Source organism: Setaria viridis, chromosome 1, assembly GCF_005286985.2.
Source record: "Setaria viridis chromosome 1, Setaria_viridis_v4.0, whole genome shotgun sequence".
Lineage (NCBI taxonomy): Eukaryota > Viridiplantae > Streptophyta > Magnoliopsida > Poales > Poaceae > Setaria > Setaria viridis.
Window position 1 is genome coordinate 13,938,683 of NC_048263.2, and position 16,897 is coordinate 13,955,579.

The 16,897-nt window shown below is 42.1% G+C and overlaps 1 protein-coding gene and 1 pseudogene across 5 annotated transcripts; one reads left to right on the forward strand and one right to left on the reverse strand.

Annotated features, from left to right (window-relative positions):
* Positions 1-1,076: 1,076 nt before the first annotated feature.
* Positions 1,077-1,694, forward strand: LOC140221606 (uncharacterized; annotated as a pseudogene).
* A 2,693-nt stretch (positions 1,695-4,387) lies between these two features.
* LOC117860712 (uncharacterized) lies at positions 4,388-15,683 on the reverse strand. 5 transcript variants are annotated; one of them, XM_072292752.1, is made up of 10 exons: positions 15,316-15,680; positions 14,827-14,954; positions 7,968-8,025; positions 7,433-7,542; positions 6,576-6,644; positions 6,428-6,508; positions 5,432-5,557; positions 4,970-5,128; positions 4,756-4,836; positions 4,388-4,664 (listed from the first exon to the last, which is right to left on the reverse strand). In XM_072292752.1, the coding sequence occupies exons 1-10, from the start codon at positions 15,578-15,580 to the stop codon at positions 4,590-4,592; spliced, it is 1,152 nt and encodes a 383-aa protein (XP_072148853.1). In that variant the 5' UTR covers positions 15,581-15,680; the 3' UTR covers positions 4,388-4,589. The 5 variants fall into 5 exon arrangements, with proteins under 5 accessions (XP_072148853.1, XP_072148858.1, XP_072148862.1 ...); XM_072292757.1 differs by lacking the exon at positions 6,576-6,644 and having other exon boundaries at positions 15,316-15,682; XM_072292761.1 differs by lacking the exon at positions 5,432-5,557 and having other exon boundaries at positions 15,316-15,681.
* Positions 15,684-16,897: the final 1,214 nt, after the last annotated feature.

The following is a 16,897-nucleotide window of genomic DNA, read 5'->3' on the forward strand; positions in this document are numbered from 1 at the left end:
CCTTGCTATTGTAGTATAGGCTTATATGCTCTCATGTGTGCCTTTAGACCATGCTATAGTATATACTTTGTGTGCATATATACCATGTATAGGCTAGTTCGTCTATGCCACGGCATCGGTTCAATGGCCATGTCTATGGTAGCTCTAGCCCTGGTCACAATAGCTCAGGATGGTTGGAGTGTTGTTAACAATGCAAGCGTGGTGCTTGGAATGCTTAGCTTCGTTGGATATGAGTTTGTCCCATGGGTTGCTAGGGGTAGACGGCAGGTGGTGACAGTCCTGTCCATCCTTCATAATCCCCCACATTCGGGTACATTGTAGGAGTTCGTAAATTAGCAGCAACTGCGCCAGTAGACCGGTTGGGATGCTGTCTCCCTGTAGTGCCTGTGTGCATAGAACTAAGTCCTATACAATGTGTATGTATGTTATACTTGTATGATCTGTGCAGTATATAGGAAGTACATATGAACCTAGAGCTGACTCTTAGGCCTTCTCCTTAGCTTAGTTATCTTGAGATGATTCTTCTGTGTGTGTCACACTACCTTATCTATCATTATCCTTACCCTGTCTTGTGTAGTGCATCTACTCATCTATTGATATACTCATATGCATAGTAAACTCTTTTGACCTACCCGCCTTCCTTTGGGAAATACGATACCCTTAGGAATACTCTTGGGTGAAATGCTACAATGGTATATCCGTGCACTTGCGGATTTATTCGTGATTGTTAAATATACCAACAGTGATAGTGCACGCCGGGTTGACAATAAAAATGACATTGAAGGGCCTTCGCATGATGTTAGTCCTATTGATTCTCTTATGATGGTGAAAGCTAGGAGAAGATTGCATGGGAATGACATGCCACCTGGGGAGAATGATTATCATCCTAAAAAACCAAGCTATTTAAGAAGGAAAAGTATACCAATCCTACTATGTTTGTGACAGACTTATTTATGGATGATCCTCTCTCCTACAATCTTTTCCACATTGATTACTATAACTCTTCAAAATTGGATCAGACGTAAATGATCTTGATCTCAATCATGCATGCCTTGAGCAATCTTTAGAATGCCAACATGGATAGGGTCATGACATTTAGGTATGATTGGAACAATGAGGCCATTGCTTAATTCTTTACCACTCTTTGGTTTTCTCGGGGTGTTAAAGATTGCTTTAGTTTCATGATTCAAGGTGAATTGTATAGATGCTCCAAGGCAACGTTTGCATGTGTTCTAAGCTATGGTAATGATGATTTTGGCAAGCTGAAGGTACACACCTATCAAATGCCACCTAATGAGTATGTGGAGGATTTGCAGTGGGACACACTATGGTCAATATTGGAAATCTAGCACTTTAGAGTCCTATTACAAGGACATGGGAACATCGTCATGCCAAAAGAAGAAAATGAGACTCAAGTTCAAGTGGTGACCAAGATACTTCTCAATCTTCTTAGTGATTATAATTTTGAGTTTATTGTCTTTGAGATCATTTGGTAAGATATAATCGTTACTTCTTGCATGTCTACCAAGAGTTGCACCCATGCTCCATATATTATGAGGATGATTGAAGTGGTGACCAAGAAGCATTTTGTGAAGGATTTGCCTCAAGCTAGCTATGTTCTTATGAGGGTTGATGTGACAAACCCCACTCATCGCACTTGCAAGCCTAACATCTCGTCATGTTCAAGTTCTTAACTGGTACCTTCTCCACTTATTGATCCTTCATCATCTAGAGTTGCTACTACTAATAGCTCATTTCATCAATCTGATCGTGGCTCTCACGATGTGGCTAACATGCTTAAGAAATGGTTCGCCACTCTCTTTGGCTACATTAAGAATGTTAACTATGATGTCTATGACCAAACCGAGAGCGTAAGGAGAGATCTTCATAGAGTGCAAGAAAATCAAGATCGCTTATCTCAAGAAGCAAATCTTCAGCCTCCCATTCCTCGTGTGCTTCCTTATATGCCACATCCTTGTGCCATCTGCAACACTGATAACATGTTTGATTGGTTAAATGATTATATAGATACTACCAACACACCCGAAGCTAGTATGAGCAATGATGTTGGTGGGAGTAGCAGCATTTATGGAGGTTGATGTTATCGTGGGGGATAACATAGTGGTGGTAGTGGTTATGTGCAAGAAAGGATAGTGGTCGATCATGAGACACTTGATGCTTACTATGAGCAATGGAAGGCACAACAAACTTCCACAAGTCACTGCAATGATGACAACATGGATGAAGACTAGACTTCATAGTTCTTCTCCAATTTTTGGTGCTTGATGCCAAAGGGGAGTGTCAGCATCATAGGATATGGGGTCCCCACACCATCGAAGAAGATAGGAGCGCTTGGCCTCCACATAATATGGGGGTGTGGAACCACGACCGTGGTCCTGCTCTTGAACTCCATGTCACCTGGGGTGCGGGACCCCACTATACTCCAACATGGCTACGTGAAACCAGGGGTGTAGGACCCCACTATAAATACCCCTTCACCCCTTCCTCTCAACTCTCTTGACCATTTCTACCTAACCTGGGATAAAAGCTTCCCTAGCATTTAATCTCCCTCTCCCAACCACACTAGAGCACATCTTTGACTAAGATTTGAGTGGAACTTGTGAGACACCTTGTGAGCATCATCTGCATCTTTGAGCTTTGAAGTCATCAGTCAAGCATCGCCTTGGGTTTATTACTCTTGGATTTCTTGAACTCCTAGATAGATAGGCATCACCATGGAGCACCCAACTCGTGTGGTGTGCCCCAGACATTTGTATCACCCATCCTTGCGGAGAATTTCATAGTAAGTAACTCAATCTCGATCATCATGGTTGATTGAGAGAGGGAAGGATTGAAAGCAACACCGCTCTCTGTGGGCTCATCAACGGAGACGTAGCTCCCTTCATTGGAGTGAACTTCGGATCTAAATCTTGTGTCTCATTGTGTTCTTCACGCTCTTGTCCTTGTGGGAATTGACTTTTGGGTTCCTTCCTCGATCTCTTTAGTCAACATGTTTTGAGCACAAGTCTTCGCTACATCTGCAAGTCTACTCTCCTACTATGCTGTGGTAACCCTTGGATTGACTTTTGCTGGTTAAAATAGCTTGTATTTTGAATTCAAGCTTTAGACCTAGCTAAGCCGACATTCTACTATCCACTGCACTTTAAGTTTGATTTGTAGGAATGCCTATTCACCCCTCCTAAGTGACATCAAGGGACCTTTAAAAAAGCTACAACTAATCTGTATGCTTACGGATCAAGGGACCTTTTGAATGAGAAATGGTTTACTAGCTTATTTCTTTCGGGTTATCCTCAGAATAACTATTGTGAACACAATGGTAACACTATCAACCCACCTTACCATCATAGATGTTGATTGCTAATATGGTTCTTACTAAGTACTCCTTCCGTCCCAAAATACTGTTCATTTTGACTTTTCTAGATATATAACTTCTACTATGTATTTAGACCTTGTATATATCTATGTGCATATCAAAAGCTATATACCTAGAAATGCAAAACGAATAGTAATTTGGGATGGAGGGAGTACCTTACAATAGGGTGAGTGTAGACAAGTAGATGCATGTGGTGATTCACAAACCAAAAGTCCAGATGGGGGTTAAGGGGGTTCAAGACCCGGAGCATGTGGAGTAGGATAAATAGAAGTTAAGGATTGGGACTTGTATGTTATGTTTTTATGACTTCTAATGAGCTTCAACTAAAACGAACCTTTGTACTAGCTCTTTGATGGTCCTTCGCTTATCAAAGTGATGATGACCGTAGACGTGATGTTCCTTCTTAGTATCCAGTTGGATAAATAGGAGTTAAAGGATTGTGACTTGTATCTTAAGTTTTTATGACTTCTAATGAGCTTCAACTAAAACGAACCCTTGTACTAGCACCTTGATGGTCCTTCGCTTATCAAAGTAGTGATGACCGTAGACGTGATGTTCCATCTTAGTATCCAGTAGTTTCTCCAATATGCAATGTGCTTTTCAGTAGCAAAACGGCTATGGCTACTTTAATCACAAGCTGGCAGGCTACACCGGTGCAAAGGCATTTTGGCATGCCAACCAATAATCCAAACTTGGGTAACTCCCCCTTCCATATATATTAACACATAAGTTTTCTGTGTGATTTCTAAGGCTTTAGTCAAGGACATATTAGTCTTTTACATGCAACCTTAATCTTAGAAATCCTTTTATCTAGGGGCGTGTTAGTCTTTTACATGCAACCTTAGCGTATCTATACAGTGGGAGTATGTTGGACAACATGGTTGGGAGGAGCAATCATTAATTCATTAGTAATGGAAAATGTAGAAGTGTACCCCTTTGCGCCTTTCGGTTCCAGGAAACAACCGGCTGCTAGCATATTTTCACACTTTGAACTGTGCTATATGATATGTCCATATTGCAATTGGGTGAAATGGTTTAAATAGTTCTATGACAGTTATAGATATACAAGATATTTTTCACCCCATGATGATTGCATATTTTTTCACATGTTTTTTCTTGGTTACACTCTTCTATACCTTTTGCGTGAAAAATAAAAGAGAACCCAGGACTGCACAATTCTTTTTCTGACAAATTTTCATTTTCTTGAGCCAAATCGCCATGAATAAAGGAACCAAGCGATCCACATTGGTGAAACGACAAGAAGATATGCCTGCAGTTTAACCCAAGGAAACTCTGATGATTTCAGTTCGGTAGAGTTGCAGAGGTAATACCAACAACCATAGAAGTTGAGAAATACCCACCAAGACAAATGTAACAGGCTCATTCGCTAAACATCTGCTGTATGTGTTTGATTCCAGAGCATCATGGAGAAAAACTTGGACCTGCGAAAGTCATCAATGAATTAGTCTCGCATCCATGCATAATTAGTGATGTGAGGTGCGCCATGTCAACTCACAGAAAGACAGCTATGCGGTGATATATTTGTTTGAAGAGATGATAATGCAAGACAGACACCTTATGATGAAACTTTTGTGTTGATGAAATAAAAAGCTTGAATTGGTCATATGGAATAGAAATGCTTGATCTTGAAACGGAACCACCCAAGAAGAAGACGTCAGGCCTGTCTGTGTCAGGAATATATTGGCGACGGATTGCTTTGCGGAATCGATATGCCTACAGAAAGAGGAAAACACTTAAGAAAACCAATAGCCAAAACAGTTTTGTTACTAGACATTGGTTGCTGCCGGAACAGCTGGAGGAACAATAGAAGATATTTTTGACTGCATAAATTAATAAACAAAACAAACGACATCAGAGAGGTGGTTCCGGTTGTTATTTCGTCACCATTCAGTCAATTCAATATACTTTCTATTACTGGTACCATTTTTTCTTTGTTTAATACAATTAGATTCATGATGATGCACTTCATGCTTACAAAAATATTAGTGACATAAGATAGGGAGCAATAGCAGGTACCTCATGATAGTATCTGTTTATTTCTTGTCGAAAACTACTGGACTGTTTATATGTATGAGAAAAACAGGACCATGCATATGATGCCCCTCTAAGAAAAATATCTTTGAGATCGATATCCCCAGCATACTGCAAATGGAAATATCAAGAAATAGTACCGAAAAAACAGACGAAAAATTGTAGGTCATATATAAGGACATAATAAGGGATTAATGATGCGCAGAGTATATATGTGAGCTAGTGAATGTGTTTAGATCCACATTGCCATTCTAAATTCCCATGGAAATTTTCTTTATTCAGTGCAGTGCATTCTGATACAAATGGCCGCATATTTTGACATTTCTAAATTTAAAGCAAAATAATACCAAGTTTTCCTAACTATCATAAGCTCACTACATTACATAACACCTTGAGTGAAAGGCTGACTTTGGTACCAAATGGATTGTCAGGTCCACAGGGTAAGTTCCACAAAAAAAAGGTAACAAAAAATGGCATCAAAGAGACTGGAGAAGTGGAAAAGGGGCCCAGAACTCAGAGCACAAGTTGGAGTGACAGCAGAGAGATTATTTGCTTGATCACCAGGATGCAAAGTGTGCCCTTTTTTGTGGTATGGAGTATGGACTCAGCTAAATAACCCTATCTCTAGTCAATCTAGGTCAATCTTGGACTGGATCAGAGGCATTGCAACCAAATTGGCTATAATAGGACTTGTCTACCTCAATATTGATCTGAGTTCTAGTAAGTGCTCTGTGTAGATGATTTGCAGTAGGTGACAAGTAGGATGGGGGAGGAAAATTCCACCAGAATCAAGGGCAACGGGTATCTATAATCTTGCACCAGATCTCAAAGAGACAAAAGGTTCTAATTTGCTGAACGGCGCATCATTTAATGCAGTACCCTATTTGTACCTAGATATAGCAAGCTTCAACTAAATATTGCAACATGTACAACATTCAGAAACCAATGCTGCTTGCAGTTGGAGGTGCCAAGGTAAGGTACCTTAAGAATTGTTTCTTTTCCAGGCCACTTGAAAACCATCTGCAATGGCCTACTTCTCTCATGAACTTTTGATGCCATCATCTGTGTTCATTTCACTCAATGAAAGAACTGCGTCTGAATAATGTAAAAGATATGCATGATGGATTACCTTAGTTAATACAAATGCTTGTTCAAATTGTCGAATTTGGATCCATTGCTCCGCAATTATATCCTCTATCTGGGAAGTTCCAAAATTAAAATAGTATTCTATTTTATACGATATCTTCATGAAGTCTAGTGGCACAAAAGAACAATGAGTTCAATCAGTAGTGCTGTATGTCTGTTTAATGTCAAGCAGTTGTTTCAAGAGAAAAAAACTGTTATTTTCCGGATTGTCAAGAGTATGGCAATCAATTGACATATTTCGTGTGAGTTTTCCATGTCATTTGAGCTGCCAATTTCCAGTAATTAGGTTGTGCTTTACATTGCAATGAATTTGATGTAGGGGTCTGTGAATAAGATAGGTAGAGGGTCATACTTTTTTTAGTATTACTGGGAACAACTCCATGGTCAGTTAAGGATCAAAATGTAGGAACTCATGGCAAGGATAATGTAATCGATTTTTCCAGGGGTGAAATGAAGAGAGAAAATGGAATACACAGACAGAGATGATAGCAACGGCATGGAGGGAAAGAAGATTGAAAACTGGCCATATGGAAGGAATAAGCATTTCCCTTTCATAGTACATTGCAGAACTCAGTGGAAAAATCCTAGGATTTTCTTTCGCTTCCATGATGTGTACCGGATAACTTTTGTACCTAGCTCCAACAAACCACAATATTTGGCTGCTTTTTAAGACAATCACCACCATCAAACTCATGAAGATGATTTTCTACTTTTCCAAATAGTTCTCAAACATTTTAGCATCTCTAATGCTCCCGTAACAACAGTTAACAATGATCATATGCACAAGTAAGAGTTGTAAAATGCAAATCCAAGGGCACGTGTAAGAGGCTCTGAACATACCTTTTTGACCTCCGAACTCAGAGTTTCCACCCTTCTCTCAGTATCACGTGCTAACGATTCTATCGTGTCAGAATTTTTGTTTATCTTACTGACCTCTTGCTGGAGTTGTTGTACCTATACAGCATCGATAACATGAATTCTATGACATGTGAAATTGATTAAGAACGGCCTCTTATGTATTTTACTAAACATTACACTTTAAAACATGCATGCAGGGGCAGAGCTTCTCACAGGCCAAAATGGGCCATGGCCCGCCCTCAATTTTTGCAAACTCCATTGATGTATACTGTACCAGCTTAGAAAAGTTTTTACACTAAGCACTCCTATTGTTCTTTGCTATTTGCCCCCCTGCTGCATTTAGCTGCAAGCTCCGCCACTGCATGCAGGTGACTTTCACCGCACATGATCCGTAGAATAGATACAGGAACATTTGTTTATAGCACTACTCAAATATCGAGATTAGTTTCTTATATATGACTTGCACATACATGTGTAACAAAAAGAAGAATGACACACACTATGACATAAAGAGGAGGTACCTCATCTTCCATAGATTTAATGTTGCCAGCAGAATATGATTTGCTTTTGGAATCCTGCAAACATAGGAAACAAGTGTTTATGTGCAAGAAAGCTTGTGGACATAATCTATCTGTTGCCAGACAATTATACAACCTCAAAAATAATTCTATAAATGAGAAAATAAAACTGTCAAGTTTAGAAGAATTAGCCCGTCTAATGACTAAAGCTCATAAATTTAGGTCAAAACTGAATAACAAAAGTTGGCATATTACACATTTTGATATAAGTTGGGTCTAAATTCCCAATTGTGATTCAGATTAATATGCCCTTGAAACTGTTAGAGAAGGGAAGAATGACCAGACTGCCCTCGTTCCATTCAGTCTAGGGTTACAAGTATACAAAGTATGGGCCGAATGGGCCATAAGGTCAACATGGGCCAGAAAGGGATAAACATAAATCTGTACATATTAACAGCCCCCCTCAAACTAAAAGTGGCTGAGAAGAATCTAAATTAGACACATTTAGTTTGAGAATATGAAATTGATGTTGATCTCTAGTCTGAGCCTTGGTGAAGAAATTTGCAAGCTGAAGTTCAGAAGGTGTGTACTGAAGATCAACAGTAGATTGTTGACAGTGAGATCGTATGGAGGCATCAACACCAATATGCTTAGTGAGCTCATGCTTGATTGGATTGTTGGCAGTTTGAATAGCACTAGTGTTGTCACAACAGAGAATGGTAGGATCAGCACAAGTAACTCCAAAATCAGCCAACAGCCAACGGAGCCAAATAATTTCTGCTGTTGTTGTGGCTAGAGCTCTTAGTTCAGCTTCAGTGCTAGAACCGGAAACTGCAGTTTGCCTCTTGGACTTCCATGCAATTGGTGAGTCACCAAGGAAGATACAGTAACCAGTCACAGATCTTCGATCAGTATGATCACTAGCCCAAGTAGCATCAGAGTAAGCATGGAGCACAGGCCGACTGGATGCGGCATAAAACAGTCGTTGAGAGATTGTCCCCCGCAGATACCGCAGAACACGAAGCAAATGAGCATAGTGAACTGTGGTAGGTGCACTGACAAACTGTGTGAGAATGTGGACTGCATAAGTAATGTCTGGTCTGGTAGCAGTAAGATAGACCAGGCTACCAACAAGATGGCGATACCGTGTCGGATCTGCAAGAGGAAGACCATCTGATGGCTTTAGATGAAGATGAAGCTCCATAGGAGTAGCAGCACACCGAGTGTCAGTAATGCCAGAACGAGCAAGCAAGTCTTGAATATACTTGGCTTGAGAGAGATAATAGCCATCAGTAGTGGAGGTAATTTCAATGCCCAGAAAATAGCTTAGGGAACCCAGATCAGACATCATAAATTGTTCACAAAGGCGCTCTTTAACAAAGGTAATGTATTCTGAATCATCCCCAGTGATCAACATGTCATCAACATATAGCAGAATTAAAGTGTGACCTCGTGGAGAGGTATGAACAAACAGAGCTGGATCATGGTCACACGGAGTGAAACCTGCAGCAGTAACAACTGAACTGAACCGCTGAAACCAAGCTCTTGGTGCTTGCTTGAGACCATAAAGAGCACGCCTAAGATGACAAACATATCCAGGAGGAACCTCAACTCCCGGCGGTGGATGCATATAGACATTCTCTTGCAGATCACCATGAAGAAAAGCAGTCTTAACATCCATTTGAGAGATAGTCCATGAATGAATGGCAGCCACAGCAATAAGAGTATGGACTGTGGTCATATGAGCAACGGGAGCAAAAGTCTCCTCATAATCATGACCATAGGACTGTTGGAATCCCCGAGCAACTAAGCGAGCCTTGTACCTCTCAATAGAGCCATCAGCTTTGGTTTTAACCTTGTATACCCACTTGCAGGTGATGGGGACAACATCATGAGGCAATGGAACAACCTCCCAAGTACCCGTGCGTTGTAAAGCATGAAGTTCAACAGACATATCATCTTGCCAAACAGGAAGATGGACAGCTTCCTGATAAGAAGAAGGCTCACAAACAGCACCAGCAGTGGGAAAACCAAGTCGATCAGGGACAATAATAGTAGAACGATCCCTAAGGTTATATGGTGGAGAAGAAGGTGGTGTTGGGACAGGAGAAGAAGTATCGTCTAAAGGAGGACTAGAGGTATGAGAAGGAATACGGGCTCGACGAGAATAGTGAAAAGGAAAAGATGTAACAGATGAAGGTAGTGGTTGTGAAGTTGGAACAAACAGCGGAGGTGGAGGTGTTGGATCAAGAGATGGAGCTGGTTCAAGTGAATGGTAGAGGAATCAAGAGAAGATGGAGCCGTGTCAAAAGAGGAAGGACATGATGAACTAGATATAGGTGGCAAGAAAAGGAAGGAGAGGGACTCAACAGATGAGGAGGGTGGAGGAGTAGAAGAGTAAAAATATGGCTTATTTTCAAGAAAAGTGACATCACGAGAAATACGAATACAACGAGCTGAAGGGTCATAACACCGATAACCCTTGTGCTCAAGAATATAACCAAGAAAAACGCACTCAACTGATTGAGCAGTGAGCTTTGAGCATTCATGAGAAGGTAGAAGAACATAACACGGGCAACCAAAAACACAAAGGTGGGTATATTTAGGAGAAGACCCATGCAAGACTTCTCCAGGGCATTTGGCCTGATGACGAGATGATGGCTGAAGATTGATGAGATATATAGCAGTAGATACAGCTTCAGCTCAAAAATGAGAAGGCACAAAAGAGGAAATGAGAAGAGTTCGTGCAGTTTCAATGATATGATGATGCTTACGCTCAGCAACACCATTTTGAGCATGAGCACCAGGACAAGAGAGCTGAGGCAAGGTTCCTTCAGAAGAAAGAAGCTGACGAAAAGCATTAGAAAGATACTCTCCCCCAGAAATGGAACGAAAGATGCGAATGGGAGAAGAAAATTGAGTATGAACCATTTGAACAAAAGACTTGTAAATGGATAACAATTGAGACCGATGCTTCATGAAATAAATCCAGGTGTAGCGAGAATAATCATCAATGAATATGACATAATACTTGTGGCCACCTTTGGAGGCAAAAGGAGCAGGTACCCATACATCAGAATGTACAAGAGCAAAAGGTTGTGTAGTTTTGGAGTCACTAGACGGATAAGGAAGTTGAATCTGTTTCCCTAGTTTACAACCAGTACATTCAAAAGAGCGATCAATTGATACATGACCAAGAACACCCTGCTTGACTGAGGTAGACAGACGTGAGCCACACAAATGACCTAAGCGATGATGCCATTGAGGGAAAGTGGCCGCAATAGAAGCTGATGACGATGATGTTAGTAGCTGAATTGTTACTCTCATTGAGAGGATGACACTAGAGGTTGGGGCGATTTTTCTGGTTTACTTCTCACACAATGCCATGACCAACCAAGGGGTTGGGGATTCATATATATAGGCTGGTGGGCAGCCAAGCATATGCTAGATGCTAGTCTAAGATGCTATCCTAAAAGCTAGTCTAAGATGATGGCCTAGTGCTGCAGCATGCAGGAAGTGCTGCAGCCCCACAAAGAACAAAAGTACAAAGAGCCCCACAAAGACCAGCAGTACAAAGACTTATCCATCAGATGATGCAAAATAAGGTGATGGCGGCAACCGAAGATGATCAAGGATGTGGAGACCTGATGAGCTTTTATGGCGACGGCCAGTACCAAGAAGTGCTCAGGTTTGCCGATCCTGAATAAAACAAGAGGTGGCATCAAACCCAATAACACAATTCATATCAGCTAGTTGGCCAACAGAAATAAGATTCATGGAAAGTTTTGGCACAAGAGAAACATCAAAATCAGAAGTGACAAGATTTCCCTGATGAGTAACTGTGCAAAAGTTACCATCAGCGGTCTGAACAGAACGAGAACGAGTATCAGCGATTGGCTGACAAGAATCCAAATGAGAGGAATCGGAAGTCATATGAAAAGAAGCTCCGGAATCCAACACCCAAAAACTAGTACCTGGGTGCAATGTGGAGGACAAGGAGCTAGCTGACATGTATGCACTAACTGGAGCAGAGGTGGTGCTGCTAGATTGCTGTTGGAACTGAGGTGCTGAGTGAAGTTGGAACTGAGATGCTACTGCTTGTTGGAACTGAGGTGCTGTTGCTTGGAACTGTGGTGCAGCTACTGCTTGGGTGCTAGAAGAAACTGCAAGTGGCCCCCGGCATGAAGCAGCACGCTTTGCTCGCATTTCAGCCAAGAGGTGAGGATACTTCTTGAAACACCATTCATCTGGATGATTCGTCCTGCCACATTGGCTGCAAGGAGTCTTTTGAGAGGTGGCTGGTGCTGCAACCGAAACAGACAGGGAAGGAGCAGCTAGCACTGAATGCTGAGACACTGGTGCAGTAAGAGTTTTAAGGCGCGTCTCCTCAGCCATGAGGGCAGATAGTGCTTCAGACAATGTAGGAAGAGTAGGTCTCCCCAAAAGCTGAACACGAATGGGTTCAAACTCAGACCGCAGACCCATCACAAAGTCAAACATAGTATTCTGCTGATCATACTTGTCTCTGTCAGTCAAAGATGGGACACAATCCTTGCATAAGGGAGAAGGCTTGGGAACCATTGAATCAAGCTGGCGTGATATCTTAGTGAAGGCATTATAATACTCCTCAACCGACATGTCCTGCTGTTGGAGATGATGAAGGTTCTGGCGAAGTGAATAGCGAAGGACCGAGCTGCTTTGTTGATAGCGACCTTTCAGGTAGTCCCACATCTCTTTTGCAGTATTGTGATCCTCAAGACAGGAGCGAATGCTCAGATCAATACTCATGCAGATAGTTGTCATTACCCGATCATCTTCAAGGTTCCAAGCTTTGACCTCTTTATCATTAGTGGCTGGTGGTGGGGCATCAGTGAGATGTGAGGCAAGATCAGCAGATCGCAGCAGCATTTTGAGAGAGAAAGCCCATTCTCTGTAGTTTGATCCATTGAGCTTCACATCCATGACAGGGGCACCAAATGAAACGGGTGCAAGAGTGGTAGAAGGAGCAGCAGATGACCCCATGACAGTAAGAAGAGGGACGAGGCTGACGTTGGAGAGGTGGACGCCACAGCAGCACAAACAGCAGCACGAACTCCCTCTGTTGCTGGTTAGATGGAGAGGAGAGGAGGGGCGGCAACCGAATCGGAGACGTAGACGTACAGGAGATGAGGAGCGGCACCTCAATCGGCACTGCAGAGAGGGAGGGGCACTGCCTCGACCGGCGACGCAGAGGGTGAGGGCGCTACCTCAATCGGCGACGCAGAGGGGAAGGGGCACCGTCTCTACCGGCGACGCAAAGGCCGCGGGAACAGGCGGCGCAACGAAGGGAGAGCCACAATCAGGCAGCAGGGAGGGTGTGCCGCAGGATCCTGTCAGCAGCAGGCTCGCCGGCGAAGAGAAGCTTGCCGGCAGAGAGAGGCTGCAAGCGGTGGCGGCGTTGGGGAGAACCAGGATCTGTTACCATGTTAGAGAAGAAGGGAAGAATAACCAGACTGCCCTCGTTGCATTCAGTCTAGGGTTACAAGTATACAAAGTATGGGTCGAATGGGCCATAAGGCCAACATGGGCCAGAAAGGGATAAACATAAATCTGTACATATTAACAGAAACTATACATAACTTGAGATTGTGAGTCAGGAATTAATGAAGATTCAATATATCATGCAACTTGTATCGTTTACTTTCAAAACGTATATTTCAGAAGAAATCTCCCCTGCAGCATTTCTCTATTTTCTGCTGCTAGCTAATGCAACACCTATGGCTTTCCCCGATAGCCTTATGTTACGCTACTGGAAAAGCAAGTCGAGTTGCTAAAAAATGAAATCTCCAAGAACTTAGCATTTTTTATTTTATTGGGAAAATTATATTGTCATTTATAATCTTGCCACCACCATTGCTTTTGTAGTATTTAGGAAAAAGTCCATTTTACTCCCCTCACCTATCCACTTTGTCCGCTTAACCCCCTGAACAAAATTTAGGCTCACTTTACTCCCCTAAACTATTTCATTTGGTCCAATCTACCCCCTAATTAGATTTTTCTTTTTTGTTTCCCCGTGCCGTGTATGAGTTGAATTTTGAGTTCAAATTTTGTGAGCAGATACAAAATATAATGCCTTATGTTAAAAAATTATACTAAGAATTTTTCATGATTATTTTCATAGATTAGGAATATTTAATATGAAATTGATCTTAGATATACAAAACTGTATGAAAAGTAATCATGAAAAATTGCTAATGTATTTTTATAACTTAGAGCATCATGTTATAAGTCAACTAGCAAAATCTGAAATTAAAACTCAACTTGTACGTGAAGAACCAAAAAGAGAAATATAATTAGGGGGTAGATTGGACCAAACGAAATAGTTTAGGGAGCAAAGTGAGCCTAAATTTTGCTTAGGGGGTTAAGTGGACAAAGTAAATAGGTGAGGGGAGTAAAATGAACTTTTTCCTAGTATTTATAATCTTGCCACCACCATGTAAAACTTGTTCCATTGCAGTACCAATTTTAGTCAATTCCTGCCATTCAAAATTGTACAGCCATGGCATAAATGAAACAAATTTTACACAATGGTAGCATGAGTCTAAAACTCTAAGTATTACAAAACCAATGACAATACCATGAAAAATGAAAAAAATGGATTATTGTAAATATTACAAAAGCAAATCTAGTTCTCCCATTTTATAGGTAGTAAAAGGCTTTCTTAAAAGAAAAATGAAAAAAATGGATTATTGCACAGTCCAAATTAAATTTTGTTTCACTAACAGTGAAAACAGATTATGATTTTATAAAAAAAAATCACTTATGTTGCAAAAGCAATGTAATACATCATCATTCTTACTGATCTAAACACATGCATACCTTTGTACTCTCTGGTCCATCAATTAAAAGCTGGATGTCACATTCCATTGCTTCAATGAGTTTGTTATCCTCCTCCAAAATACTAGCTTTACTGTTCAACGTTTTTGTATTTTCCTCCAGCAAAGATTCTGTTCAAGAAATGGGTAAAATAAACACTGAGGTACAGTAAACTAAGTAAAATGCATAAGATCCGATTATATCATCCAGCAGCAAAGAGCTACGGATGCAACCTCACTTATATGCTTTGTGACAAGAACAAGCATGTAAATTACTCTTTAAAGTTTAAAAAAAATAGGAGATCTGGACAAAGGTGCCTCTGGCAGGCCGGCTCCAACTGATCATCTCAAATTGCATGCACTACATTGGTCAGCTATCCGTTTACATCAGTACTTCCACAACAATTTTCCAACCCCCTGCTAATATGAATCGACACTACAGTTGCGACGAGGGTGGTCAAAGGGCTGCATTGAAGGGAGAAGGCAATCTCACCCAACTGCGCGATCTTTAGCCTGAGCGCCTCAATTTCCGATCGCAAGGCGTCGGCGTCGGCGTCGGCGCCGGTGGCGACTACAGGGCGGGTTCCGGCGTCGGGCACCGCGCAGATGGCGGAGACGAGCGCGGCGACGGCGAGCAGCGCCGCAGCGGCGCGGGCGCGGCGGGGCGCGGCGGTGGACGAATGAGAGAAGCACGGGCGGAGCGCGAGGGAAAGGAGGCGGACTGGGAGGAGGAGCGCCACGGCGGCGCGGGAGGCCATGGTTTAGGGTTTAAGGCGGCGCGGTGGCCGCGGGGAACACAATGCGGCGTCCAAATATGAGCGGGATGGAGGCGTGAGGGTGCTGGGAGCCTGTGGGAGGCTGGGACCTTCCAACTTTCCAAGGTGTTGATCCGCCATCTCGGGTGACGGTTATTTTTTTATTTGATGTCAATGTGTCATGCTTATAATAAGGTTTTAAATGAAATTTCCATGTTGCAGGCAACTTTTAAAGTCTTTTTGATTGAAAATGTATTAAAATATATTGTATATTCATTATATGTTTGGAAGAGAAATGAGTGAAAATTAACATGTTTCACAGCACGCCGCGTCAGCGAGGAAGGCAAGTTGCAGCTCAAAAAAAACTACACCACGCTAGCTCTGGGAAAACAATTAGGGTGCTATTTGATTCGGTTATGATAGCATAATTAATATTTTGCCTTTCCTAGATACATATAGTTTTTTTGTTATGCACGTAGATATATGTTATGTATAAATACATAGCAAAGATATGTACCAATTTGGGACGGAGGAGTAATAATGAAAACTGATAAAATAAAAGAATTTACAAAATGGTAGCTAACTAGCATATTGTTCGGTATACATATTTTGTTTGGCTAGGATAAATGGAACGTGGTCCATTACAGTCGTCGCTGAAGGCATTCTTTCTCATATGACCAATTGTTTGTAGTTTTGTGTATCCTACCAATAGCCACAAATAACTAAAAATCTCTGTAGCAAATACGAATGGCAAGGACCAGTGACAGAACCGCTCATAGTGCTGGTACCGACCATGATCAAATCATGGAGCATCGATTCACATGTCAACTGATGCCCATGCTTGTGAACGTTGAGCACACAGTTCCCTCGTTTCACTATGCAACGGCGGCCTTGGCCAGCAAGGCAGCAATAGCAATAGCACAACACAAGCATGAACCCGCCCTAGCCGCGCCTGTCGCTCTATTGGCTACACGGCTAAATCCGGTAGCAACGTCCAAGGAGAACTCCCATCCTCGCGGTGCTACTTAAGAAGATGGTCATAGGATGCTGTGGCAGAGCCGTCCAAATTAAACCAGCTTAAGAACGCTAACCATTCTCTTAATGATTAATCCGATCAATACGTACTTAAAACGGTGTAATCGGACTTTTGAAAGATCACCAGAAAACAAACGAACTGCTAGAGCCCGTCTCCTGAGCCGCTCACCCGAGCGACTCGGGAGGCGACCCGCCGCAGCCGCGAAAGCCCCACACCCAATGTCCGCTCGCCCGCCGCCGTCACTCCAGCTGCTGCTCGTGGCGGCAGTGGTGGGCTCTAGAGTC